This window comes from Rhinoderma darwinii (genome assembly GCF_050947455.1).
Source record: "Rhinoderma darwinii isolate aRhiDar2 chromosome 1 unlocalized genomic scaffold, aRhiDar2.hap1 SUPER_1_unloc_12, whole genome shotgun sequence".
NCBI lineage: Eukaryota > Metazoa > Chordata > Amphibia > Anura > Rhinodermatidae > Rhinoderma > Rhinoderma darwinii.
The window spans coordinates 225,001-252,082 of NW_027461648.1; the positions used below are offsets into that span (position 1 = coordinate 225,001).

General features: G+C 49.5%; 2 protein-coding genes and 1 long non-coding RNA gene across 5 annotated transcripts in view; 1 reads left to right on the forward strand and 2 right to left on the reverse strand.

Moving 5' to 3' along the window:
* Nucleotides 1-2,059, forward strand: part of LOC142669033 (uncharacterized) — a 45,113-nt gene extending 43,054 nt beyond the window's left edge. For both annotated transcript variants that reach the window (XM_075847090.1, XM_075847091.1), the window contains 2 exons: nucleotides 1,691-1,778; nucleotides 1,871-2,059. In XM_075847090.1, coding sequence (XP_075703205.1) covers nucleotides 1,691-1,778; nucleotides 1,871-1,883 — 101 coding nt within the window. In that variant the 3' untranslated portion in view covers nucleotides 1,884-2,059. The remainder of the gene's footprint in view (nucleotides 1-1,690; nucleotides 1,779-1,870) is intronic.
* The window catches only part of LOC142669034 (gastrula zinc finger protein XlCGF66.1-like), a 351,749-nt gene that overhangs the window by 191,747 nt on the left and 132,920 nt on the right, over nucleotides 1-27,082 (reverse strand). The gene's annotated exons all lie outside the window — the stretch shown is intronic.
* LOC142669036 (uncharacterized) overlaps nucleotides 1-27,082 on the reverse strand; it is a 168,462-nt gene that overhangs the window by 126,416 nt on the left and 14,964 nt on the right. The window lies entirely within an intron of this gene.

Sequence of the window (27,082 nt, forward strand, 5' to 3'; positions counted from 1 at the left end):
TATATATATATAAAGTATTTTTCGGACTATAAGGCGCAGTTTTTAGCAAGAATAAATCTTGCTAACAAGTCCCTGCGTGTTCTAGTCGGCAGTGCCGGGCCCCCTGACCGCTCCTTACTTAACCCCTTCCCGACCTGATGTGCCAGCACATCATCAGGCGGGGAGGGGATAATGTATGGAGCGGGCTCACGCGCTGAGCCTGCCCCATACACTGCAGGTGTCAGCTTCTGACACGCTGCACTACCGGCTAGGAACAGAGATGGCGCTGTTTAACTAGTTAAATACTGCGGTCAATAGCGACCGCTGCATTTATATTGGTTTTCCTACGAAGGACATTTATGACATATCCACAGGTGTAATATCTCTAGAACGGGACCCCCTAAGCCCCATTCCATCTTACCCGGCTCCGCTGTCTTCCGGCCACTTCACTTCCTGGTTACATGTTCGAGTTACGCAAACAGCGTAACTCTCTGAGCTACGCAGTTTCCGCAACTCCCATAGAACTGAATAGTAGTTACGGCTACAGAGTAGCATGCTACGCTGCTTCTATAACTGACATTCACTACTATGGGAGTTCCGGAAACAGCGTAGCTCAGCGAGTTACGCTGTTTCCGTAACTCATCCATGTATTGCAGTGTATTGTACCAGCGATCTAATGATCACTGGTTCAAGTCCCCTAGGGGAACTAATAAAATGGGTGTAAAAAAAAGAAACATTTCCCATTATTCCCCAAGCACAATGTAAAAATAATAACAAAACTGGTATCGCTGCATCGGTAAAAGTCCGGAACTATTACAACATGGCATTATTTGACTCACACAGTGAACGGTGTAACAATGTTTTATTTAAAACCCCCGACTGTCTGTATTCTTCTACCATATTACGTTATAAATGGCCGCTCTGTTGTAATGGTTCACTGGGATACGCTTCTTGTGATGTCATCTAGAATGTGGGCAGATTCTATTTCTCTGAGCGTGACGTCCTCTAGAGAATCTGAGCGTGATGTCATGTGAAGGGCGGGGCCTGTGATCTGCATGTGTTCCGTTTGCACATAATGGCCCTCAGGTTGTGACATCATCAAGTTTATAAATTGGGGTCACACATTGACCGCGGTGTCAGTTTCTCTTGCTGGCTCTCATCATGGACGTGTCTCATATGAAGAAGAGGAGGATGGTGATGTTTCCAATGATGAGTGTTGTAGAGAAGATGGAGGTTGGCGGACGCCAATTTCCGGAGGACGTGGAGATGGAGGAGGAGGATGAGAAGATGGAGGTTGGCGGACGCCAGTTTCCAGAGGACGTGGAGATGGAGGAGGAGGATGAGAAGATGGAGGCTGGCGGACGCCAGTTTCCAGAGGACGTGGAGATGGAGGATGGGAAGATGGAGGTTGGCGGACGCCAATTTCCAGCTCCTGATGTGGAGATGGATGACCTTTCGGGGGCTACGTTTAACATCAGGGCCTCCAACCCCCGAAAGAGAAAGTGGCCATTTTAGTAACATCTGCCACTTGGGGCCCATTTACCATCAGGGCCCCCAACCCCCGGGAGAGATAGCGGCCATCTTATTTCCATCTGCCGCTCGGGGCCCATTTACCATCTTTAGGTGAGGTAAGTGCCGTCCACTGATGATCTTCTCACCTCACGACTCTTCTACAGCCGCCTGGACACTGAATTTCTGATTTGTTTTGCAGTTGTCACCCCAACATCGTGGTCTTTACCACCTAAACCATCAGAAATTCCCATGAAGACTCCTCCAGTGATGAGCAGACGTGAGATCCGGTAAGTCTGACGTCTTCCGCTCGTCTTCATCTTCTCCTTGTGGTGAAGGTTTTGTGATTTTTTTTGCTTATTTGTATTTTTTCCTTTTCTAGGATCCGACTTTGAAAAATATGAAAAAAGTTTCCGGTTTCTTCTGATCCAGGATCGAGCTGTGTAAGGGTGGACTGGCGGCCATATCCACGGGTGAAGAAGGACCCTCCCCCTCTTCATCTCACCGATCATCGCATGTTAAAGGGCCGGGGCCACAGAAAACCGCACAGAAATTCTACCAGATTCTATAATAAACAGATTTATTTTTACCATTTTTAGTGTTTTCATTTCTAGATTGGGGAATTTATCCAGGGAACCTGTGTTCTATGGGGGTCCGAAGGTTATAGGTGTAATACTCTGCAGAATATATCACTATGTATCTGTCAGGAGGTGGAGAGGACAGAGCAATGTTCTGCAGATCTGTAGAGAGGTCAGTGGTGTAATAATCTGCAGAATATATCACTCTGTATCTGTCAGTAGAGGACAGAGCAATGTTCTGCAGATCTGTAGAGAGGTCAGTGGTGTAATAATCTGCAGAATATATCACTCTGTATCTGTCAGTAGAGGACAGAGCAATGTTCTGCAGATCTATAGAGAGGACAGTGGTGTAATAATCTGCAGAATATATCACTATGTATCTGTCAGTAGAGGACAGAGCAATGTTCTGCAGATATCTGGAGAGGTCAGTGGTGTAATAATCTGCAGAATATATCACTATGTATCTGTCAGTAGAGGACAGAGCAATGTTCTGCAGATCTCTAGAGAGGACAGTGGTGTAATAATCTGCAGAATATATCACTATGTATCTGTCAGGAGGTGGAGAGGACAGAGCAATGTTCTGCAGATCTGTAGAGAGGTCAGTGGTGTAATAATCTGCAGAATATATCACTATGTATCTGTCAGTAGAGGACAGAGCAATGTTCTGCAGATCTCTAGAGAGGTCAGTGGTGTAATAATCTGCAGAATATATCACTCTGTATCTGTCAGTAGAGGAGCAATGTTCTGCAGATCTGTAGAGAGGTCAGTGGTGTAATAATCTGCAGAATATATCACTCTGTATCTGTCTGGAGGCTTTTTGGAATTTTTCTTGAAAATATAAACAATTGCTGGTAAATTTATACATTTTCTAACGACATAAAACAGAAGGACAGATAAAGTAATGCCAACAAGGGACAATATATTACCCCCCCCCCCCCATAAAAAGTGGGGGTGAAATGTCCGAATGTTTCTCTTATTCTGCAGATATCATTTTATTCCTTTATTTCACTAACACAGCAGATGATAACAGAGAATCACAGCTCAATATTTATTACCCCGATTCTGCAGTGTTTAGTGATATGACATATGTGGCCCTAGTGTGCCATGTGACTTACTGGACTCTTTGCGGAGCAACTCACGCGGCGGCAGAAACGGGAGAACAAATATGAAAGACCCCCAGTTTGTGCAAAGTGAGATTGAGCTGGGCAGCATAAAGCACCCGTCAGCTGAGTGGACCCTCGTATAAGAGCAGGGGGCTCCGGCATTTGCCCGGTTCGACCATGTGTGGACGCTGGCCCTGGTCTGTGTCCTGAGAACGTAGATGTAGTTGACACCGGGACATGCCAGCGGCCGATCGGGACACCACCTGGAATCTGGGACTGTTGGGAGGTATGGAGACCCTCCCCAAATGACCCCATTTTGGATTCTACACCCCTCAGGGTGAGCATTTAGGGCCGCAGTGAGCATTTTGACCCCACAGGTGTTACATCGATTGTATTAGAATTGAGCAGTGGAAATAAAAAGTTGTTTTAGCTCAAAATTTCTTTATATTCAAAAAGAAAGAAATGATAACAAGGAGTACATCAGGGTATATGTAATCTGTGAGGAGTACATCAGGGTATATGTAATATGTGAGGAGTACATCAGGGTATATGTAATCTGTGAGGAGTACATCAGGATATATGTAATCTGTGAGGAGTACATCAGGGTATATGTAATCTGTGCGGAGTACATCAGGGTATATGTAATATGTGAGGAGTACATCAGGGTATATGTAATCTGTGAGGAGTACATCAGGGTATATGTAATCTGTGCGGAGTACATCAGGGTATATGTAATCTGTGAGGAGTACATCAGGGTATATGTAATATGTGAGGAGTACATCAGGGTATATGTAATCTGTGAGGAGTACATCAGGGTATATGTAATATGTGAGGAGTACATCAGGGTATATGTAATCTGTGAGGAGTACATCAGGGTATATGTAATATGTGAGGAGTACATCAGGGTATATGTAATATGTGAGGAGTACATCAGTGTATATGTAATATGTGAGGAGTACATCAGGGTATATGTAATATGTGAGGAGTACATCAGGATATATGTAAGCTGTGAGGAGTACATCAGGGTATATGTAATCTGTGAGGAGTACATCAGGGTATATGTAATATGTGAGGAGTACATCAGGGTATATGTAATATGTGAGGAGTACATCAGGGTATATGTAATATGTGAGGAGTACATCAGGGTATATGTAAGCTGTGAGGAGTACATCAGGGTATATGTAATCTGTACGGAGTACATCAGGGTATATGTAATCTGTGAGGAGTAAATCAGGGTATATGTAATCTGTGAGGAGTACATCAGGGTATATGTAATCTGTGAGGAGTACATCAGGGTATATGTAAGATGTGAGGAGTACATCAGGGTATATGTAATCTGTGAGGAGTACATCAGGGTATATGTAATCTGTGCGGAGTACATCAGGGTATATGTAATCTGTGAGGAGTACATCAGGGTATATGTAATCTGTGAGGAGTACATCAGGATATATGTAATATGTGAGGAGTACATCAGGGTATATGTAATATGTGAGGAGTACATCACGGTATATGTAAGATGTGAGGAGTACATCAGGGTATATGTAATCTGTGAGGAGTACATCAGGATATATGTAAGATGTGAGGAGTACATCAGGGTATATGTAATCTGTGAGGAGTACATCAGGGTATATGTAATATGTGAGGAGTACATCAGGGTATATGTAATCTGTGCGGGGTACATCAGGATATATGTAAAATGTTTATATTTCCGGTGATTGCGCGGTGTGAGGGGTTTCATATTTCCGATGATTGCGCGGTGTGAGGTGTTATATTTCCGGTGATTGCGCGGTGTGAAGATTTTATATTTCCGGTGATTGCGCTGTGTGAGGGGTTTAGATTTCCGGTGATTGCGCGGTGTGAGGGGTTTATATTTCCGGTGATTGCGCGGTGTGAGGGGTTTATATTTCCGGTGATTGCGCGGTGTGAGGGGTTTATATTTCCGGTGATTGCGCGGTGTGAGGGGTTTTAGATTTCCGGTGGTTGCGCGGTGTGAGGGGTTTATATTTCCGGTGATTGCGCGGTGTGAGGGGGTTTATATTTCCGGTGATTGCGCGGTGTGAGGGGGTTATATTTCCGATGATTGCGCGGTGTGGGGGGTTTTATATTTCCGGTGATTGCGTGGTGTGAGGGGTTTTATATTTCTGCTGATTGCGAGGTGTGGGGGGTTTTATATTTCCGGAGATTGCGCGGTGTGGGGGTTTTTATATTTCCGGTGATTGCGCGGTATGAGGGATTTATATTTCCGGTGATTGCCCGGTGTGAGGGGTTTTATATTTCCGGTGATTGCCCGGTGTGAGGGGTTTTATATTTCCGGTGATTGCGCGATGTGAGGGGGTTTATATTTCCGGTGATTGCGCGGTGTGGGGGGTTTTATATTTCCGGTGACTGCGCGGTGGGAGGGGGTTTATATTTCCGGTGATTGCGCGGTGTGTGGGGTTTTATATTTCCGGTGATTGCGCGGTGTGAGGGGTTTTATATTTCCGGTGATTGCGCGGTGTGAGGGGTTTATATCTCCGGTGATTGCGCGGTGTGGGGGGTTTATATTTCCGGTGATTGCGCGGTGTGAGGGGTTTTATATTTCCGATGATTGCGCGGTGTGAGGGGTTTATATTTCCGGTGATTGTGCGGTGTGAGGGGTTTTATATTTCCGGTGATTGCGCGGTGTGGAGGGGTTTATATTTACGGTGATTGCGCGCTGTGGGGGGGTTTATATTTCCGGAGATTGCGTGGTGTGAGGGGTTTTATATTTCCGGTAATTGCGCGGTGTGAGGGGTTTTATATTTCCGGAGATTGCTCGGTGTGGGGGTTTTATATTTCCGGTGATTGCGCGGTGTGAGGGGTTTATATTTCCGGTGATTGCGCGGTGTGAGGGGTTTTATATTTCCGGTTATTGTGCTGTGTGAGGGGTTTATATTTCCGGTGATTGCGCGGTGTGAGGGGTTTATATTTACGGTGATTGCGCGGTGTGAGGGGGTTTATATTTCCGGTGATTGCGCGGTGTGAGGGGTTTTATATTTCCGGTGATTGCACAGTGTGGGGGTTTTATATTTCCGGTGATTGCGCGGTGTGAGGGGTTTGATATTTCCGGTGATTGCGCGGTGTGAGGGGTTTTATATTTCCGGTGATTGCGCGGTGTGAGGGGTTTTATATTTCCGGTGATTGCGCGTTGTGGGGGGTTTTATATTTCCGGTGATTGCGCGGTGTGTGGGGTTTTATATTTCCGGTGATTGCGCGGTGTGAGGGGTTTATATTTCCGGTGATTGCGCGGTGTGAGGGGGTTTTATATTCCCGGTGATTGCGCGGTGTGGGGGGGGTTTATATTTCCGGTGATTGCGCGGTGTGAGGGGTTTATATTTCCGGTGATTGCGCGGTGTGGGGGGTTTTACATTTCCGGTGATTGCGCGGTGTGGGGGGGGTTAATATTTCCGGTGATTGCGCGGTGTGAGGGCTTTATATTTCCGGTGATTGCGCGGTGTGAGGGGTTTATATTTCCGGTGATTGCGCAGTGTGAGGGGTTTATATTTCCGGTGATTGCGCCGTGTGGGGGGGGGGGGGGGGGTTTATATTTCCGGTGGTTGCGCGGTGTGAGGGGTTTTATATTTCCGGTGATTGCGCGGTGTGAGGGGTTTATATTTCCGGTGATTGCGCGGTGTGGGGGGTTTTATATTTCCAGGGATTTCGCGGTGTGAGGGGTTTATATTTCCGGTGATTGCGCGGTGTGGGGGGTTTGTATTTCCGGTGATTGCGCGGTGTGAGGGGTTTATATTTCCGGTGATTGCGCGGTGTGGGGGGTTTGTATTTCCGGTGATTGCGTGGTGTGGGGGGGGTTTATATTTCCGGTGATTGCGCGGTGTGGGGGGTTTGTATTTCCGGTGATTGCGTGGTGTGGGGGGGTTTATATTTCCGGTGATTGCGCGGTGTGAGGGGTTTATATTTCCGGTGATTGCGCGGTGTGGGGGGGGGGTTTATATTTCCGGTGATTGCGCGGTGTGGGGGGTTTATATTTCCGGTGATTGCACGGTGTGAGGTGTTTTATATTTCCAGTGATTGCGCGGTGTGAGGGGTTTTATATTTCCGGTGATTGCGCGGTGTGAGGGGTTTTATATTTCCGGTGATTGCGCGGTGTGAGGGGTTTATATTTCCGGTGATTGCGCGATGTGAGGGGTTTATATTTCCGGTGATTGCGCGGTGTGAGGGGTTTATATTTCCGGTGATTGCGCGGTGTGAGGAGTTTATATTTCCGGTGATTGCGTGGTGTGATGGGTTTATATTTCCGGTGATTGCGCGGTGTGAGGGGTTTTATATTTCCGGTGATTGTGCGGTGTGAGGGGTTTATATTTCCGGTGATTGCGCGGTGTGAGAGGTTTTATATTTCTGGTGATTGCGCGGTGTGAGGGGTTTTATATTTCCGGTGATTGCGCGGTGTGGGGGGGGTTTTATATTTCCGGTGATTGCGCGGTGTGAGGGGGTTTATATTTCTGGTGATTGCGCGGTGTGGGGGGGGGGGTTTATATTTCCGGTGATTGCGCGGTGTGAGGGGGTTTATATTTCTGGTGATTGCGCGCTGTGGGGGGGTTTATATTTCCGGTGATTGTGCGGTGTGAGGGGGGTTTATATTTCCGGTGATTGCGCGGTGTGAGGGGTTTTATATTTCTGGTGATTGCGTGGTGTGAGGGGTTTTATATTTCCGGTGATTGCGCGGTGTGGGGGGGTTATATTTCCGGTGATTGCGCGGTGTGGGGGGGTTTATATTTCCGGTGATTGCGCGGTGTGGGGGGGGTTTATATTTCTGGTGATTGCGCGGTGTGAGGGGTTTATATTTCCGGTGATTGCGCGGTGTGGGGGGGTTTATATTTCCGGTGATTGCGCGGTGTGAGGGGTTTATATTTCCGGTGATTGCGCGGTGTGGGGGGTTTATATTTCCGGTGATTGCGCGGTGTGGGGGGGTTTTATATTTCCGGTGATTCCGCGGTGTGAGGGGTTTTATATTTCTGGTGATTGCGCGGTGTGAGGGGTTTTATATTTCCGGTGATTGCGCGGTGTGGGGGGGTTATATTTCCGGTGATTGCGCGGTGTGAGGGGTTTATATTTCCGGTGATTGCGCGGTGTGAGGGGTTTTATATTTCCGGTGATTGCGCGGTGTGTGGGGTTTTATATTTCCGGTGATTGCGCGGTGTGGGGGGTTTATATTTCCGGTGATTGCGCGGTGTGAGGGGTTTATATTTCCGGTGATTGCGCGGTGTGAGGGGTTTATATTTCCGGTGATTGCGCGGTGTGAGGGGTTTATATTTCCGGTGATTGCGCGGTGTGAGGGGGTTTATATTTCCGGTGATTGCGCGGTGTGAGGGGTTTTATATTTCCGGAGATTGCGCCGTGTGAGGGGTTTATATTTCCGGTGATTGCGCGGTGTGAGGGGGTTTATATTTCCGGTGATTGCGCGGTGTGGGGGGGGGGGTCTATATTTCCGGTGATTGTGCGGTGTGAGGGGTTTTATATTTCCTGTGATTGCGGGGTGTGAGGGGTTTATATTTCCGGTGATTGCGCGGTGTGAGGGGTTTTATATTTCTGGTGATTGCGCGGTGTGGGGGGGTTTATATTTCCGGTGATTGCGCGGTGTGAGTGTTTTATATTTCCGGTGATTGCGAGGTGTGAGGGGGTTTATATTTCCGGTGATTGCGCGGTGTGAGGAGTTTATATTTCCGGTGACTGCGCGGTGTGAGGGGTTTTATATTTCCGGTGATTGCGTGGTGTGGAGGGGTTTATATTTCCGGTGATTGCACAATGTGGGGGGGGGGTTTATATTTCCGGAGATTGCTTGGTGTGAGGGGTTTATATTTCCGGTGATTGCGCGGTGTGAGAGGTTTTATATTTCCGGTGATTGCGCGGTGTGAGGGGTTTTATATTTCCGGTGATTGCGCGGTGTGAGGGGTTTATATTTCCGGTGATTGCGCGGTGTGAGGGGTTTTATATTTCCGGTGATTGCGCGGTGTGAGGGGTTTTATATTTCCGGTGATTGCGCGGTGTGAGGGGTTTTATATTTCCGGTGATTGCGCGGTGTGAGGGGTTTTATATTTCCTGTGATTGCGCGGTGTGAGGGGTTTTATATTTCCGGTGATTGCGCGGTGTGAGGGGTTTTATATTTCCGGTGATAGCGCGGTGTGGGAGGGTTTTATATTTCCGGTGATTGCGCGGTGTGGGGGGTTTATATTTCCGGCGATTGCGCGGTGTGGGGGGGGGGTTTATATTTCCGGTGATTGTGCGGTGTGAGGGGTTTTATATTTCATGTGATTGCGGGGTGTGAGGGGTTTATATTTCCGGTGATTGCGCGGTGTGAGGGGTTTTATATTTCCGGTGATTGCGCGGTGTGGGGGGGGGTTTATATATTCGGTGATTGCGCGGTGTGAGTGTTTTATATTTCCGGTGATTGCGAGGTGTGAGGGGGTTTATATTTCCGGTGATTGCGCGGTGTGAGGAGTTTATATTTCCGGTGACTGCGCGGTGTGAGGGGTTTTATATTTCCGGTGATTGCGTGGTGTGGAGGGGTTTATATTTCCGGTGATTGCACGGTGTGGGGGGGGTTTATATTTCCGGAGATTGCGTGGTGTGAGGGGTTTATATTTCCGGTGATTGCGCGGTGTGAGAGGTTTTATATATCCGGTGATTGCGCGGTGTGAGGGGTTTTATATTTCCGGTGATTGCGCGGTGTGAGAGGTTTATATTTCCGGTGATTGCGCGGTGTGAGGGGTTTTATATTTCCGGTGATTGCGCGGTGTGAGGGGTTTTATATTTCCGGTGATTGCGCGGTGTGAGGGGTTTTATATTTCTGGTGATTGCGCGGTGTGGAGGGGATTATATTTACGGTGATTGCGCGGTGTGGGGGGTTTATATTTCCGGAGATTGCGTGGTGTGAGGGGTTTATATTTCCGGTGATTGCGCGGTGTGAGGGGTTTTATATTTCCGGTGATTATGCGGTGTGAGGGGTTTATATTTCCGGTGATTGCGCGGTGTGAGGGGTTTTATATTTCCGGTGATTGCGCGGTGTGGAGGGGTTTATATTTCCGGTGATTGCGTGGTGTGGGGGGGTTTATATTTCCGGAGATTGCGTGGTGTGAGGGGTTTATATTTCTGGTGATTGCGCGGTGTGAGGGGCTTTATATTTCCGGTTATTTCGCGGTGTAAGGGGTTTATATTTCCGGTAATTGCGCGGTGTGAGGGGTTTATATTTCCGGTGATTGCGCGGTGTGAGGGGGTTAATATTTCCGGTGATTGCGCGGTGTGAGGGGTTTTATATTTCCGGTGATTGCGCGTTGTGAGGGGTTTTATATTTCCGGTGATTGCGCGGTGTGAGGGGTTTATATTTCCGGTGATTGCGCGGTGTGAGGGGTTTTATATTTCCGGTGTGAGGGGTTTTATATTTCCGGTGAATGCGCGGTGTGAGGGGTTTTATATTTCCAGTGATTGCGCGGTGTGAGGGGTTTTATATATACGGTGATTGCGCGGTGTGAGGGGTTTATATTTCCGGTGATTGCGCGGTGTGGGGGATTATATTTCCGGTGATTGCGTGGTGTGGGGGGGTTTTATATTTCCGGTGATTGCGCGGTGTGAGGGGTTTATACTTCCGGTGATTGCGCGGTGTGAGGGGTTTTATATTTCCGGTGATTGTGCGGTGTGAGGGGGTTAATATTTCCGGTGATTGTGAGGTGTGGGGGGTTTTATATTTCCGGAGATTGCGCGGTATCAGGGGTTTATATTTCCGGTGATTGCCCGGTGTGAGGGGTTTTATATTTCCAGTGATTGCGCGGTGTGAGGGGTTTTATATTTCCGCTGATTGCGAGGTGTGGGGGGTTTTATATTTCCGGAGATTGCGCGGTGTGGGGGTTTTTATATTTCCGGTGATTGCGCGGTATGAGGGATTTATATTTCCGGTGATTGCCCGGTGTGAGGGGTTTTATATTTCCGGTGATTGCCTGGTGTGAGGGGTTTTATATTTCCGGTGATTGCGCGATGTGAGGGGGTTTATATTTCCGGTGATTGCGCGGTGTGGGGGGTTTTATATTTCCGGTGACTGCGCGGTGGGAGGGGGTTTATATTTCCGGTGATTGCGCGGTGTGTGGGGTTTTATATTTCCGGTGATTGCGCGGTGTGAGGGGTTTATATTTCCGGTGATTGCGCGCTGTGGGGGGGTTTATATTTCCGGTGATTGCGCGGTGTGAGGGGTTTTATATTTCCGGTGATTGCGCAGTGTGAGGGGTTTATATTTCCGGTGATTGCGCGGTGTGAGGGGTTTTATATTTCCGGTGATTGCGCCGTGTGAGGGGTTTATATTTCCGGTGATTGCGCGGTGTGAGGGGTTTTATATTTCTGGTGATTGCGCGGTGTGAGGGGTTTTATATTTCCGGCGATTGCGCGGTGTGGGGGGGGTTTATATTTCCGGTGATTGTGCGGTGTGAGGGGTTTTATATTTCCTGTGATTGCGGGGTGTGAGGGGTTTATATTTCCGGTGATTGCGCGGTGTGAGGGGTTTATATTTCCGGTGATTGCGCGGTGTGAGGGTTTTATATTTCTGGTGATTGCGCGGTGTGAGGGGTTTATATTTCCGGTGATTGCGCAGTGTGAGGGGTTTTATATTTCAGGTGATTGCGCGGTGTGAGGGGTTTATATTTCCGGTGATTGCGCGCTGTGGGGGGGTTTATATTTCCGGTGATTGCGCGGTGTGAGGGGTTTTATATTTCCGGTGATTGCGCAGTGTGAGGGGTTTATATTTCCGGTGATTGCGCGGTGTGAGGGGTTTTATATTTCCGGTGATTGCGCCGTGTGAGGGGTTTATATTTCCGGTGATTGCGCGGTGTGAGGGGTTTTATATTTCTGGTGATTGCGCGGTGTGAGGGGTTTTATATTTCCGGCGATTGCGCGGTGTGGGGGGGGGGTTTATATTTCCGGTGATTGTGCGGTGTGAGGGGTTTTATATTTCCTGTGATTGCGGGGTGTGAGGGGTTTATATTTCCGGTGATTGCGCGGTGTGAGGGGTTTTATATTTCCGGTGATTGCGCGGTGTGGGGGGGGTTTATATATTCGGTGATTGCGCGGTGTGAGTGTTTTATATTTCCGGTGATTGCGAGGTGTGAGGGGGTTTATATTTCCGGTGATTGCGCGGTGTGAGGAGTTTATATTCCCGGTGACTGCGCGGTGTGAGGGGTTTTATATTTCCGGTGATTGCGTGGTGTGGAGGGGTTTATATTTCCGGTGATTGCACGGTGTGGGGGGGGGGGTTTATATTTCCGGAGATTGCGTGGTGTGAGGGGTTTATATTTCCGGTGATTGCGCGGTGTGAGAGGTTTTATATTTCCGGTGATTGCGCGGAGTGAGGGGTTTTATATTTCCGGTGATTGCGCGGTGTGAGGGGTTTATATTTCCGGTGATTGCGCGGTGTGAGGGGTTTTATATTTCCGGTGATTGCGCGGTGTGAGGGGTTTTATATTTCCGGTGATTGCGCGGTGTGAGGGGTTTTATATTTCTGGTGATTGCGCGGTGTGGAGGGGATTATATTTCCGGTGATTGCGCGGTGTGGGGGGTTTATATTTCCGGAGATTGCGTGGTGTGAGGGGTTTATATTTCCGGTGATTGCGCGGTGTGAGGGGTTTTATATTTCCGGTGATTATGCGGTGTGAGGGGTTTATATTTCCGGTGATTGCGCGGTGTGAGGGGTTTTATATTTCCGGTGATTGCGCGGTGTGGAGGGGTTTATATTTCCGGTGATTGCGTGGTGTGGAGGGGTTTATATTTCCGGAGATTGCGTGGTGTGAGGGGTTTATATTTCTGGTGATTGCGCGGTGTGAGGGGCTTTATATTTCCGGTTATTTCGCGGTGTAAGGGGTTTATATTTCCGGTAATTGCGCGGTGTGAGGGGTTTATATTTCCGGTGATTGCGCGGTGTGAGGGGGTTAATATTTCCGGTGATTGCGCGGTGTGAGGGGTTTTATATTTCCGGTGATTGCGTGGTGTGGGGAGGTTTTATATTTCCGGTGATTGCGCGGTGTGAGGGGTTTTATATTTCCGGTGATTGCGCGGTGTGAGGGGTTTATACTTCCGGTGATTGCGCGGTGTGAGGGGTTTTATATTTCCGGTGATTGTGCGGTGTGAGGGGGTTAATATTTCCGGTGATTGCGAGGTGTGGGGGGTTTTATATTTCCGGAGATTGTGCTATGTGGGGGGTTTTATATTTCCGGAGATTGCGCGGTATCAGGGGTTTATATTTCCGGTGATTGCCCGGTGTGAGGGGTTTTATATTTCCAGTGATTGCGCGGTGTGAGGGGTTTTATATTTCCGCTGATTGCGAGGTGTGGGGGGTTTTATATTTCCGGTGATTGCGCGGTGTGAGGGGTTTTATATTTCCGCTGATTGCGAGGTGTGGGGGGTTTTATATTTCCGGAGATTGCGTGGTGTGGGGGTTTTTATATTTCCGGTGATTGCGCGGTATGAGGGATTTATATTTCCGGTGATTGCCCGGTGTGAGGGGTTTTATATTTCCGGTGAGAGGGGTTTTATATTTCCGGTGATTGCCCGGTGTGAGGGGTTTTATATTTCCGGTGATTGCGCGATGTGAGGGGGTTTATATTTCCGGTGATTGCGCGGTGTGGGGGGTTTTATATTTCCGCTGACTGCGCGGTGGGAGGGGGTTTATATTTCCGGTGATTGCGCGGTGTGTGGGGTTTTATATTTCCGGTGATTGCGCGGTGTGGGGGGTTTTATATTTCCGGTGACTGCGCGGTGGGAGGGGGTTTATATTTCCGGTGATTGCGCGGTGTGTGGGGTTTTATATTTCCGGTGATTGCGCGGTGTGAGGGGTTTTATATTTCCGGTGATTGCGCGGTGTGAGGGGTTTATATCTCCGGTGATTGCGCGGTGTGAGGGGTTTTATATTTCCGGTGATTGCGCGGTGTGAGGGGTTTATATTTCCGGTGATTGCGCGGTGTGGGGGGTTTATATTTCCGGTGATTGCGCGGTGTGAGGGGTTTTATATTTCCGATGATTGCGCGGTGTGAGGGGTTTATATTTCCGGTGATTGTGCGGTGTGAGGGGTTTTATATTTCCGGTGATTGCGCGGTGTGGAGGGGTTTATATTTACGGTGATTGCGCGCTGTGGGGGGGTTTATATTTCCGGAGATTGCGTGGTGTGAGGGGTTTTATATTTCCGGTAATTGCGCGGTGTGAGGGGTTTTATATTTCCGGAGATTGCTCGGTGTGGGGGTTTTATATTTCCGGTGATTGCGCGGTGTGAGGGGTTTATATTTCCGGTGATTGCGCGGTGTGAGGGGTTTTATATTTCCGGTTATTGTGCTGTGTGAGGGGTTTATATTTCCGGTGATTGCGCGGTGTGAGGGGTTTATATTTACGGTGATTGCGCGGTGTGAGGGGGTTTATATTTCCGGTGATTGCGCGGTGTGAGGGGTTTTATATTTCCGGTGATTGCACAGTGTGGGGGTTTTATATTTCCGGTGATTGCGCGGTGTGAGGGGTTTGATATTTCCGGTGATTGCGCGGTGTGAGGGGTTTTATATTTCCGGTGATTGCGCGGTGTGAGGGGTTTTATATTTCCGGTGATTGCGCGTTGTGGGGGGTTTTATATTTCCGGTGATTGCGCGGTGTGTGGGGTTTTATATTTCCGGTGATTGCGCGGTGTGAGGGGTTTATATTTCCGGTGATTGCGCGGTGTGAGGGGGTTTTATATTCCCGGTGATTGCGCGGTGTGGGGGGGGTTTATATTTCCGGTGATTGCGCGGTGTGAGGGGTTTATATTTCCGGTGATTGCGCGGTGTGGGGGGTTTTACATTTCCGGTGATTGCGCGGTGTGGGGGGGGGTTAATATTTCCGGTGATTGCGCGGTGTGAGGGGTTTATATTTCCGGTGATTGCGCGGTGTGAGGGGTTTATATTTCCGGTGATTGCGCAGTGTGAGGGGTTTATATTTCCGGTGATTGCGCCGTGTGGGGGGGGTTTATATTTCCGGTGGTTGCGCGGTGTGAGGGGTTTTATATTTCCGGTGATTGCGCGGTGTGAGGGGTTTATATTTCCGGTGATTGCGCGGTGTGGGGGGTTTTATATTTCCAGGGATTTCGCGGTGTGAGGGGTTTATATTTCCGGTGATTGCGCGGTGTGGGGGGTTTGTATTTCCGGTGATTGCGCGGTGTGAGGGGTTTATATTTCCGGTGATTGCGCGGTGTGGGGGGTTTGTATTTCCGGTGATTGCGTGGTGTGGGGGGGGGTTTATATTTCCGGTGATTGCGCGGTGTGGGGGGTTTGTATTTCCGGTGATTGCGTGGTGTGGGGGGGTTTATATTTCCGGTGATTGCGCGGTGTGAGGGGTTTATATTTCCGGTGATTGCGCGGTGTGGGGGGGGGTTTATATTTCCGGTGATTGCGCGGTGTGGGGGGTTTATATTTCCGGTGATTGCACGGTGTGAGGTGTTTTATATTTCCAGTGATTGCGCGGTGTGAGGGGTTTTATATTTCCGGTGATTGCGCGGTGTGAGGGGTTTTATATTTCCGGTGATTGCGCGGTGTGAGGGGTTTATATTTCCGGTGATTGCGCGATGTGAGGGGTTTATATTTCCGGTGATTGCGCGGTGTGAGGGGTTTATATTTCCGGTGATTGCGCGGTGTGAGGAGTTTATATTTCCGGTGATTGCGTGGTGTGATGGGTTTATATTTCCGGTGATTGCGCGGTGTGAGGGGTTTTATATTTCCGGTGATTGTGCGGTGTGAGGGGTTTATATTTCCGGTGATTGCGCGGTGTGAGAGGTTTTATATTTCTGGTGATTGCGCGGTGTGAGGGGTTTTATATTTCCGGTGATTGCGCGGTGTGGGGGGGGTTTTATATTTCCGGTGATTGCGCGGTGTGAGGGGGTTTATATTTCTGGTGATTGCGCGGTGTGGGGGGGGGGGTTTTATATTTCCGGTGATTGCGCGGTGTGAGGGGGTTTATATTTCTGGTGATTGCGCGCTGTGGGGGGGTTTATATTTCCGGTGATTGTGCGGTGTGAGGGGGGTTTATATTTCCGGTGATTGCGCGGTGTGAGGGGTTTTATATTTCTGGTGATTGCGTGGTGTGAGGGGTTTTATATTTCCGGTGATTGCGCGGTGTGGGGGGGTTATATTTCCGGTGATTGCGCGGTGTGGGGGGGTTTATATTTCCGGTGATTGCGCGGTGTGGGGGGGGTTGATATTTCTGGTGATTGCGCGGTGTGAGGGGTTTATATTTCCGGTGATTGCGCGGTGTGGGGGGGTTTATATTTCCGGTGATTGCGCGGTGTGAGGGGTTTATATTTCCGGTGATTGCGCGGTGTGGGGGGTTTATATTTCCGGTGATTGCGCGGTGTGGGGGGGTTTTATATTTCCGGTGATTCCGCGGTGTGAGGGGTTTTATATTTCTGGTGATTGCGCGGTGTGAGGGGTTTTATATTTCTGGTGATTGCGCGGTGTGAGGGGTTTTATATTTCCGGTGATTGCGCGGTGTGGGGGGGTTATATTTCTGGTGATTGCGCGGTGTGAGGGGTTTATATTTCCGGTGATTGCGCGGTGTGAGGGGTTTTATATTTCCGGTGATTGCGCGGTGTGTGGGGTTTTATATTTCCGGTGATTGCGCGGTGTGGGGGGTTTATATTTCCGGTGATTGCGCGGTGTGAGGGGTTTATATTTCCGGTGATTGCGCGGTGTGAGGGGTTTATATTTCCGGTGATTGCGCGGTGTGAGGGGTTTATATTTCCGGTGATTGCGCGGTGTGAGGGGGTTTATATTTCCGGTGATTGCGCGGTGTGAGGGGTTTTATATTTCCGGAGATTGCGCGGTGTGAGGGGTTTATATTTCCGGTGATTGCGCGGTGTGAGGGGGTTTATATTTCCGGTGATTGCGCGGTGTGGGGGGGGGGGTTTATATTTCCGGTGATTGTGCGGTGTGAGGGGTTTTATATTTCCTGTGATTGCGGGGTGTGAGGGGTTTATATTTCCGGTGATTGCGCGGTGTGAGGGGTTTTATATTTCTGGTGATTGCGCGGTGTGGGGGGGTTTATATTTCCGGTGATTGCGCGGTGTGAGTGTTTTATATTTCCGGTGATTGCGAGGTGTGAGGGGGTTTATATTTCCGGTGATTGCGCGGTGTGAGGAGTTTATATTTCCGGTGACTGCGCGGTGTGAGGGGTTTTATATTTCCGGTGATTGCGTGGTGTGGAGGGGTTTATATTTCCGGTGATTGCACAATGTGGGGGGGGGGTTTATATTTCCGGTGATTCCGCGGTGTGAGGGGTTTTATATTTCTGGTGATTGCGCGGTGTGAGGGGTTTTATATTTCTGGTGATTGCGCGGTGTGAGGGGTTTTATATTTCCGGTGATTGCGCGGTGTGGGGGGGTTATATTTCTGGTGATTGCGCGGTGTGAGGGGTTTATATTTCCGGTGATTGCGCGGTGTGAGGGGTTTTATATTTCCGGTGATTGCGCGGTGTGTGGGGTTTTATATTTCCGGTGATTGCGCGGTGTGGGGGGTTTATATTTCCGGTGATTGCGCGGTGTGAGGGGTTTATATTTCCGGTGATTGCGCGGTGTGAGGGGTTTATATTTCCGGTGATTGCGCGGTGTGAGGGGTTTATATTTCCGGTGATTGCGCGGTGTGAGGGGGTTTATATTTCCGGTGATTGCGCGGTGTGAGGGGTTTTATATTTCCGGAGATTGCGCGGTGTGAGGGGTTTATATTTCCGGTGATTGCGCGGTGTGAGGGGGTTTATATTTCCGGTGATTGCGCGGTGTGGGGGGGGGGTTTATATTTCCGGTGATTGTGCGGTGTGAGGGGTTTTATATTTCCTGTGATTGCGGGGTGTGAGGGGTTTATATTTCCGGTGATTGCGCGGTGTGAGGGGTTTTATATTTCTGGTGATTGCGCGGTGTGGGGGGGTTTATATTTCCGGTGATTGCGCGGTGTGAGTGTTTTATATTTCCGGTGATTGCGAGGTGTGAGGGGGTTTATATTTCCGGTGATTGCGCGGTGTGAGGAGTTTATATTTCCGGTGACTGCGCGGTGTGAGGGGTTTTATATTTCCGGTGATTGCGTGGTGTGGAGGGGTTTATATTTCCGGTGATTGCACAATGTGGGGGGGGGGTTTATATTTCCGGAGATTGCTTGGTGTGAGGGGTTTATATTTCCGGTGATTGCGCGGTGTGAGAGGTTTTATATTTCCGGTGATTGCGCGGTGTGAGGGGTTTTATATTTCCGGTGATTGCGCGGTGTGAGGGGTTTATATTTCCGGTGATTGCGCGGTGTGAGGGGTTTTATATTTCCGGTGATTGCGCGGTGTGAGGGGTTTTATATTTCCGGTGATTGCGCGGTGTGAGGGGTTTTATATTTCCGGTGATTGCGCGGTGTGAGGGGTTTTATATTTCCGGTGATTGCGCGGTGTGAGGGGTTTTATATTTCCGGTGATTGCGCGGTGTGAGGGGTTTTATATTTCCGGTGATAGCGCGGTGTGGGAGGGTTTTATATTTCCGGTGATTGCGCGGTGTGGGGGGTTTATATTTCCGGCGATTGCGCGGTGTGGGGGGGGGGGGGGGTTTATATTTCCGGTGATTGTGCGGTGTGAGGGGTTTTATATTTCATGTGATTGCGGGGTGTGAGGGGTTTATATTTCCGGTGATTGCGCGGTGTGAGGGGTTTTATATTTCCGGTGATTGCGCGGTGTGGGGGGGGTTTATATATTCGGTGATTGCGCGGTGTGAGTGTTTTATATTTCCGGTGATTGCGAGGTGTGAGGGGGTTTATATTTCCGGTGATTGCGCGGTGTGAGGAGTTTATATTTCCGGTGACTGCGCGGTGTGAGGGGTTTTATATTTCCGGTGATTGCGTGGTGTGGAGGGGTTTATATTTCCGGTGATTGCACGGTGTGGGGGGGGTTTATATTTCCGGAGATTGCGTGGTGTGAGGGGTTTATATTTCCGGTGATTGCGCGGTGTGAGAGGTTTTATATATCCGGTGATTGCGCGGTGTGAGGGGTTTTATATTTCCGGTGATTGCGCGGTGTGAGAGGTTTATATTTCCGGTGATTGCGCGGTGTGAGGGGTTTTATATTTCCGGTGATTGCGCGGTGTGAGGGGTTTTATATTTCCGGTGATTGCGCGGTGTGAGGGGTTTTATATTTCTGGTGATTGCGCGGTGTGGAGGGGATTATATTTACGGTGATTGCGCGGTGTGGGGGGTTTATATTTCCGGAGATTGCGTGGTGTGAGGGGTTTATATTTCCGGTGATTGCGCGGTGTGAGGGGTTTTATATTTCCGGTGATTATGCGGTGTGAGGGGTTTATATTTCCGGTGATTGCGCGGTGTGAGGGGTTTTATATTTCCGGTGATTGCGCGGTGTGGAGGGGTTTATATTTCCGGTGATTGTGTGGTGTGGGGGGGTTTATATTTCCGGAGATTGCGTGGTGTGAGGGGTTTATATTTCTGGTGATTGCGCGGTGTGAGGGGCTTTATATTTCCGGTTATTTCGCGGTGTAAGGGGTTTATATTTCCGGTAATTGCGCGGTGTGAGGGGTTTATATTTCCGGTGATTGCGCGGTGTGAGGGGGTTAATATTTCCGGTGATTGCGCGGTGTGAGGGGTTTTATATTTCCGGTGATTGCGCGTTGTGAGGGGTTTTATATTTCCGGTGATTGCGCGGTGTGAGGGGTTTATATTTCCGGTGATTGCGCGGTGTGAGGGGTTTTATATTTCCGGTGTGAGGGGTTTTATATTTCCGGTGAATGCGCGGTGTGAGGGGTTTTATATTTCCAGTGATTGCGCGGTGTGAGGGGTTTTATATATACGGTGATTGCGCGGTGTGAGGGGTTTATATTTCCGGTGATTGCGCGGTGTGGGGGATTATATTTCCGGTGATTGCATGGTGTGGGGGGGTTTTATATTTCCGGTGATTGCGCGGTGTGAGGGGTTTATACTTCCGGTGATTGCGCGGTGTGAGGGGTTTTATATTTCCGGTGATTGTGCGGTGTGAGGGGGTTAATATTTCCGGTGATTGCGAGGTGTGGGGGGTTTTATATTTCCGGAGATTGCACGGTATCAGGGGTTTATATTTCCGGTGATTGCCCGGTGTGAGGGGTTTTATATTTCCAGTGATTGCGCGGTGTGAGGGGTTTTATATTTCCGCTGATTGCGAGGTGTGGGGGGTTTTATATTTCCGGAGATTGCGCGGTGTGGGGGTTTTTATATTTCCGGTGATTGCGCGGTATGAGGGATTTATATTTCCGGTGATTGCCCGGTGTGAGGGGTTTTATATTTCCGGTGATTGCGCGATGTGAGGGGGTTTATATTTCCGGTGATTGCGCGGTGTGAGGAGTTTATATTTCCGGTGACTGCGCGGTGTGAGGGGTTTTATATTTCCGGTGATTGCGTGGTGTGGAGGGGTTTATATTTCCGGAGATTGCGTGGTGTGAGGGGTTTATATTTCCGGTGATTGCGCGGTGTGAGAGGTTTTATATATCCGGTGATTGCGCGGTGTGAGGGGTTTTATATTTCCGGTGATTGCGCGGTGTGAGAGGTTTATATTTCCGGTGATTGCGCGGTGTGAGGGGTTTTATATTTCCGGTGATTGCGCGGTGTGAGGGGTTTTATATTTCCGGTGATTGCGCGGTGTGAGGGGTTTTATATTTCTGGTGATTGCGCGGTGTGGAGGGGATTATATTTACGGTGATTGCGCGGTGTGGGGGGTTTATATTTCCGGAGATTGCGTGGTGTGAGGGGTTTATATTTCCGGTGATTGCGCGGTGTGAGGGGTTTTATATTTCCGGTGATTATGCGGTGTGAGGGGTTTATATTTCCGGTGATTGCGCGGTGTGAGGGGTTTTATATTTCCGGTGATTGCGCGGTGTGGAGGGGTTTATATTTCCGGTGATTGTGTGGTGTGGGGGGGTTTATATTTCCGGAGATTGCGTGGTGTGAGGGGTTTATATTTCTGGTGATTGCGCGGTGTGAGGGGCTTTATATTTCCGGTTATTTCGCGGTGTAAGGGGTTTATATTTCCGGTAATTGCGCGGTGTGAGGGGTTTATATTTCCGGTGATTGCGCGGTGTGAGGGGGTTAATATTTCCGGTGATTGCGCGGTGTGAGGGGTTTTATATTTCCGGTGATTGCGCGTTGTGAGGGGTTTTATATTTCCGGTGATTGCGCGGTGTGAGGGGTTTATATTTCCGGTGATTGCGCGGTGTGAGGGGTTTTATATTTCCGGTGTGAGGGGTTTTATATTTCCGGTGAATGCGCGGTGTGAGGGGTTTTATATTTCCAGTGATTGCGCGGTGTGAGGGGTTTTATATATACGGTGATTGCGCGGTGTGAGGGGTTTATATTTCCGGTGATTGCGCGGTGTGGGGGATTATATTTCCGGTGATTGCATGGTGTGGGGGGGTTTTATATTTCCGGTGATTGCGCGGTGTGAGGGGTTTATACTTCCGGTGATTGCGCGGTGTGAGGGGTTTTATATTTCCGGTGATTGTGCGGTGTGAGGGGGTTAATATTTCCGGTGATTGCGAGGTGTGGGGGGTTTTATATTTCCGGAGATTGCACGGTATCAGGGGTTTATATTTCCGGTGATTGCCCGGTGTGAGGGGTTTTATATTTCCAGTGATTGCGCGGTGTGAGGGGTTTTATATTTCCGCTGATTGCGAGGTGTGGGGGTTTTATATTTCCGGAGATTGCGCGGTGTGGGGGTTTTTATATTTCCGGTGATTGCGCGGTATGAGGGATTTATATTTCCGGTGATTGCCCGGTGTGAGGGGTTTTATATTTCCGGTGATTGCGCGATGTGAGGGGGTTTATATTTCCGGTGATTGCGCGGTGTGGGGGGTTTTATATTTCCGGTGACTGCGCGGTGGGAGGGGGTTTATATTTCCGGTGATTGCGCGGTGTGTGGGGTTTTATATTTCCGGTGATTGCGCGGTGTGAGGGGTTTTATATTTCCGGTGATTGCGCGGTGTGAGGGGTTTATATCTCCGGTGATTGCGCGGTGTGAGGGGTTTTATATTTCCGGTGATTGCGCGGTGTGAGGGTTTTATATTTCTGGTGATTGCGCGGTGTGAGGGGTTTATATTTCCGGTGATTGCGCGGTGTGAGGGGTTTTATATTTCCGGTGATTGCGCGGTGTGAGGGGTTTATATTTCCGGTGATTGCGCGGTGTGAGGGGTTTATATCTCCGGTGATTGCGCGGTGTGAGGGGTTTTATATTTCCGGTGATTGCGCGGTGTGAGGGGTTTTATATTTCCGGTGATTGCGCGGTGTGAGGGGTTTTATATTTCCGGTGATTGCGCGGTGTGAGGGTTTTATATTTCTGGTGATTGCGCGGTGTGAGGGGTTTATATTTCCGGTGATTGCGCGGTGTGAGGGGTTTTATATTTCCGGTGATTGCGCGGTGTGAGGGGTTTATATTTCCGGTGATTGCGCGCTGTGGGGGGGTTTATATTTCCGGTGATTGCGTGGTGTGAGGGGTTTATATTTCCGGTGATTGCGCGGTGTGAGGGGTTTTATATTTCCGGTGATTGCGCCGTGTGAGGGGTTTATATTTCCGGTGATTGCGCGGTGTGAGGGGTTTTATATTTCTGGTGATTGCGCGGTGTGAGGGGTTTTATATTTCCGGCGATTGCGCGGTGTGGGGGGGGGTTTATATTTCCGGTGATTGTGCGGTGTGAGGGGTTTTATATTTCCTGTGATTGCGGGGTGTGAGGGGTTTATATTTCCGGTGATTGCGCGGTGTGAGGGGTTTATATTTCCGGTGATTGCGCGGTGTGAGGGTTTTATATTTCTGGTGATTGCGCGGTGTGAGGGGTTTATATTTCCGGTGATTGCGCGGTGTGAGGGGTTTTATATTTCCGGTGATTGCGCGGTGTGAGGGGTTTATATTTCCGGTGATTGCGCGCTGTGGGGGGGTTTATATTTCCGGTGATTGCGCGGTGTGTGGGGTTTTATATTTCCGGTGATTGCGCAGTGTGAGGGGTTTATATTTCCGGTGATTGCGCGGTGTGAGGGGTTTTATATTTCCGGTGATTGCGCCGTGTGAGGGGTTTATATTTCCGGTGATTGCGCGGTGTGAGGGGTTTTATATTTCTGGTGATTGCGCGGTGTGAGGGGTTTTATATTTCCGGCGATTGCGCGGTGTGGGGGGGGGTTTATATTTCCGGTGATTGTGCGGTGTGAGGGGTTTTATATTTCCTGTGATTGCGGGGTGTGAGGGGTTTATATTTCCGGTGATTGCGCGGTGTGAGGGGTTTTATATTTCCGGTGATTGCGCGGTGTGGGGGGGGTTTATATATTCGGTGATTGCGCGGTGTGAGTGTTTTATATTTCCGGTGATTGCGAGGTGTGAGGGGGTTTATATTTCCGGTGATTGCGCGGTGTGAGGAGTTTATATTCCCGGTGACTGCGCGGTGTGAGGGGTTTTATATTTCCGGTGATTGCGTGGTGTGGAGGGGTTTATATTTCCGGTGATTGCACGGTGTGGGGGGGGGGTTTATATTTCCGGAGATTGCGTGGTGTGAGGGGTTTATATTTCCGGTGATTGCGCGGTGTGAGAGGTTTTATATTTCCGGTGATTGCGCGGTGTGAGGGGTTTTATATTTCCGGTGATTGCGCGGTGTGAGGGGTTTATATTTCCGGTGATTGCGCGGTGTGAGGGGTTTTATATTTCCGGTGATTGCGTGGTGTGAGGGGTTTTATATTTCCGGTGATTGCGCGGTGTGAGGGGTTTTATATTTCTGGTGATTGCGCGGTGTGGAGGGGATTATATTTCCGGTGATTGCGCGGTGTGGGGGGTTTATATTTCCGGAGATTGCGTGGTGTGAGGGGTTTATATTTCCGGTGATTGCGCGGTGTGTGGGGTTTTATATTTCCGGTGATTGCGCAGTGTGAGGGGTTTATATTTCCGGTGATTGCGCGGTGTGAGGGGTTTTATATTTCCGGTGATTGCGCCGTGTGAGGGGTTTATATTTCCGGTGATTGCGCGGTGTGAGGGGTTTTATATTTCTGGTGATTGCGCGGTGTGAGGGGTTTTATATTTCCGGCGATTGCGCGGTGTGGGGGGGGGGTTTATATTTCCGGTGATTGTGCGGTGTGAGGGGTTTTATATTTCCTGTGATTGCGGGGTGTGAGGGGTTTATATTTCCGGTGATTGCGCGGTGTGAGGGGTTTTATATTTCCGGTGATTGCGCGGTGTGGGGGGGGTTTATATATTCGGTGATTGCGCGGTGTGAGTGTTTTATATTTCCGGTGATTGCGAGGTGTGAGGGGGTTTATATTTCCGGTGATTGCGCGGTGTGAGGAGTTTATATTCCCGGTGACTGCGCGGTGTGAGGGGTTTTATATTTCCGGTGATTGCGTGGTGTGGAGGGGTTTATATTTCCGGTGATTGCACGGTGTGGGGGGGGGGTTTATATTTCCGGAGATTGCGTGGTGTGAGGGGTTTATATTTCCGGTGATTGCGCGGTGTGAGAGGTTTTATATTTCCGGTGATTGCGCGGTGTGAGGGGTTTTATATTTCCGGTGATTGCGCGGTGTGAGGGGTTTATATTTCCGGTGATTGCGCGGTGTGAGGGGTTTTATATTTCCGGTGATTGCGTGGTGTGAGGGGTTTTATATTTCCGGTGATTGCGCGGTGTGAGGGGTTTTATATTTCTGGTGATTGCGCGGTGTGGAGGGGATTATATTTCCGGTGATTGCGCGGTGTGGGGGGTTTATATTTCCGGAGATTGCGTGGTGTGAGGGGTTTATATTTCCGGTGATTGCGCGGTGTGAGGGGTTTTATATTTCCGGTGATTATGCGGTGTGAGGGGTTTATATTTCCGGTGATTGCGCGGTGTGAGGGGTTTTATATTTCCGGTGATTGCGCGGTGTGGAGGGGTTTATATTTCCGGTGATTGCGTGGTGTGGAGGGGTTTATATTTCCGGAGATTGCGTGGTGTGAGGGGTTTATATTTCTGGTGATTGCGCGGTGTGAGGGGCTTTATATTTCCGGTTATTTCGCGGTGTAAGGGGTTTATATTTCCGGTAATTGCGCGGTGTGAGGGGTTTATATTTCCGGTGATTGCGCGGTGTGAGGGGGTTAATATTTCCGGTGATTGCGCGGTGTGAGGGGTTTTATATTTCCGGTGATTGCGTGGTGTGGGGAGGTTTTATATTTCCGGTGATTGCGCGGTGTGAGGGGTTTTATATTTCCGGTGATTGCGCGGTGTGAGGGGTTTATACTTCCGGTGATTGCGCGGTGTGAGGGGTTTTATATTTCCGGTGATTGTGCGGTGTGAGGGGGTTAATATTTCCGGTGATTGCGAGGTGTGGGGGGTTTTATATTTCCGGAGATTGTGCTATGTGGGGGGTTTTATATTTCCGGAGATTGCGCGGTATCAGGGGTTTATATTTCCGGTGATTGCCCGGTGTGAGGGGTTTTATATTTCCAGTGATTGCGCGGTGTGAGGGGTTTTATATTTCCGCTGATTGCGAGGTGTGGGGGGTTTTATATTTCCGGTGATTGCGCGGTGTGAGGGGTTTTATATTTCCGCTGATTGCGAGGTGTGGGGGGTTTTATATTTCCGGAGATTGCGTGGTGTGGGGGTTTTTATATTTCCGGTGATTGCGCGGTATGAGGGATTTATATTTCCGGTGATTGCCCGGTGTGAGGGGTTTTATATTTCCGGTGAGAGGGGTTTTATATTTCCGGTGATTGCCCGGTGTGAGGGGTTTTATATTTCCGGTGATTGCGCGATGTGAGGGGGTTTATATTTCCGGTGATTGCGCGGTGTGGGGGGTTTTATATTTCCGCTGACTGCGCGGTGGGAGGGGGTTTATATTTCCGGTGATTGCGCGGTGTGTGGGGTTTTATATTTCCGGTGATTGCGCGGTGTGAGGGGTTTTATATTTCCGGTGATTGCGCGGTGTGGAGGGGTTTATATTTACGGTGATTGCGCGCTGTGGGGGGGTTTATATTTCCGGTGATTGCGCGGTGTGAGGGGTTTATATTTCCGGTGATTGCGCGGTGTGAGGGGATTATATTTCCGGTGATTGCGCGGTGTGGGGGGGTTTTACATTTCCGGTGATTGCGCGGTGTGGGGGGGGGTTAATATTTCCGGTGATTGCGCGGTGTGAGGGGTTTATATTTCCGGTGATTGCGCGGTGTGAGGGGTTTATATTTCCGGTGATTGCGCAGTGTGAGGGGTTTATATTTCCGGTGATTGCGCGGTGTGGGGGGGGGTTTATATTTCCGGTGGTTGCGCGGTGTGAGGGGTTTTATATTTCCGGTGATTGCGCGGTGTGAGGGGTTTATATTTCCGGTGATTGCGCGGTGTGGGGGGTTTTATATTTCCGGTGATTGCGCGGTGTGAGGGGTTTATATTTCCGGTGATTGCGCGGTGTGGGGGGTTTGTATTTCCGGTGAATGCGCGGTGAGGGGTTTATATTTCCGGTGATTGCGCGGTGTGGGGGGTTTGTATTTCCGGTGATTGCGTGGTGTGGGGGGGGGTTTATATTTCCGGTGATTGCGCGGTGTGGGGGGTTTGTATTTCCGGTGATTGCGTGGTGTGAGGGGTTTATATTTCCGGTGATTGCGCGGTGTGGGGGGGGGTTTATATTTCCGGTGATTGCGCGGTGTGGGGGGTTTATATTTCCGGTGATTGCACAGTGTGGGGGGGGTTTATATTTCCGGTGATTGCGCGGTGTGAGGGGTTTATATTTCCGGTGATTGCGCGGTGTGGGGGGGGGGTTTATATTTCCGGTGATTGCGCGGTGTGGGGGGTTTATATTTCCGGTGATTGCGCGGTGTGGGGTGTTTTATATTTCCGGTGATTGCGCGGTGTGAGGGGTTTTATATTTCCGGTGATTGCGCGGTGTGGGGGAGGTTTATATTTCCGGT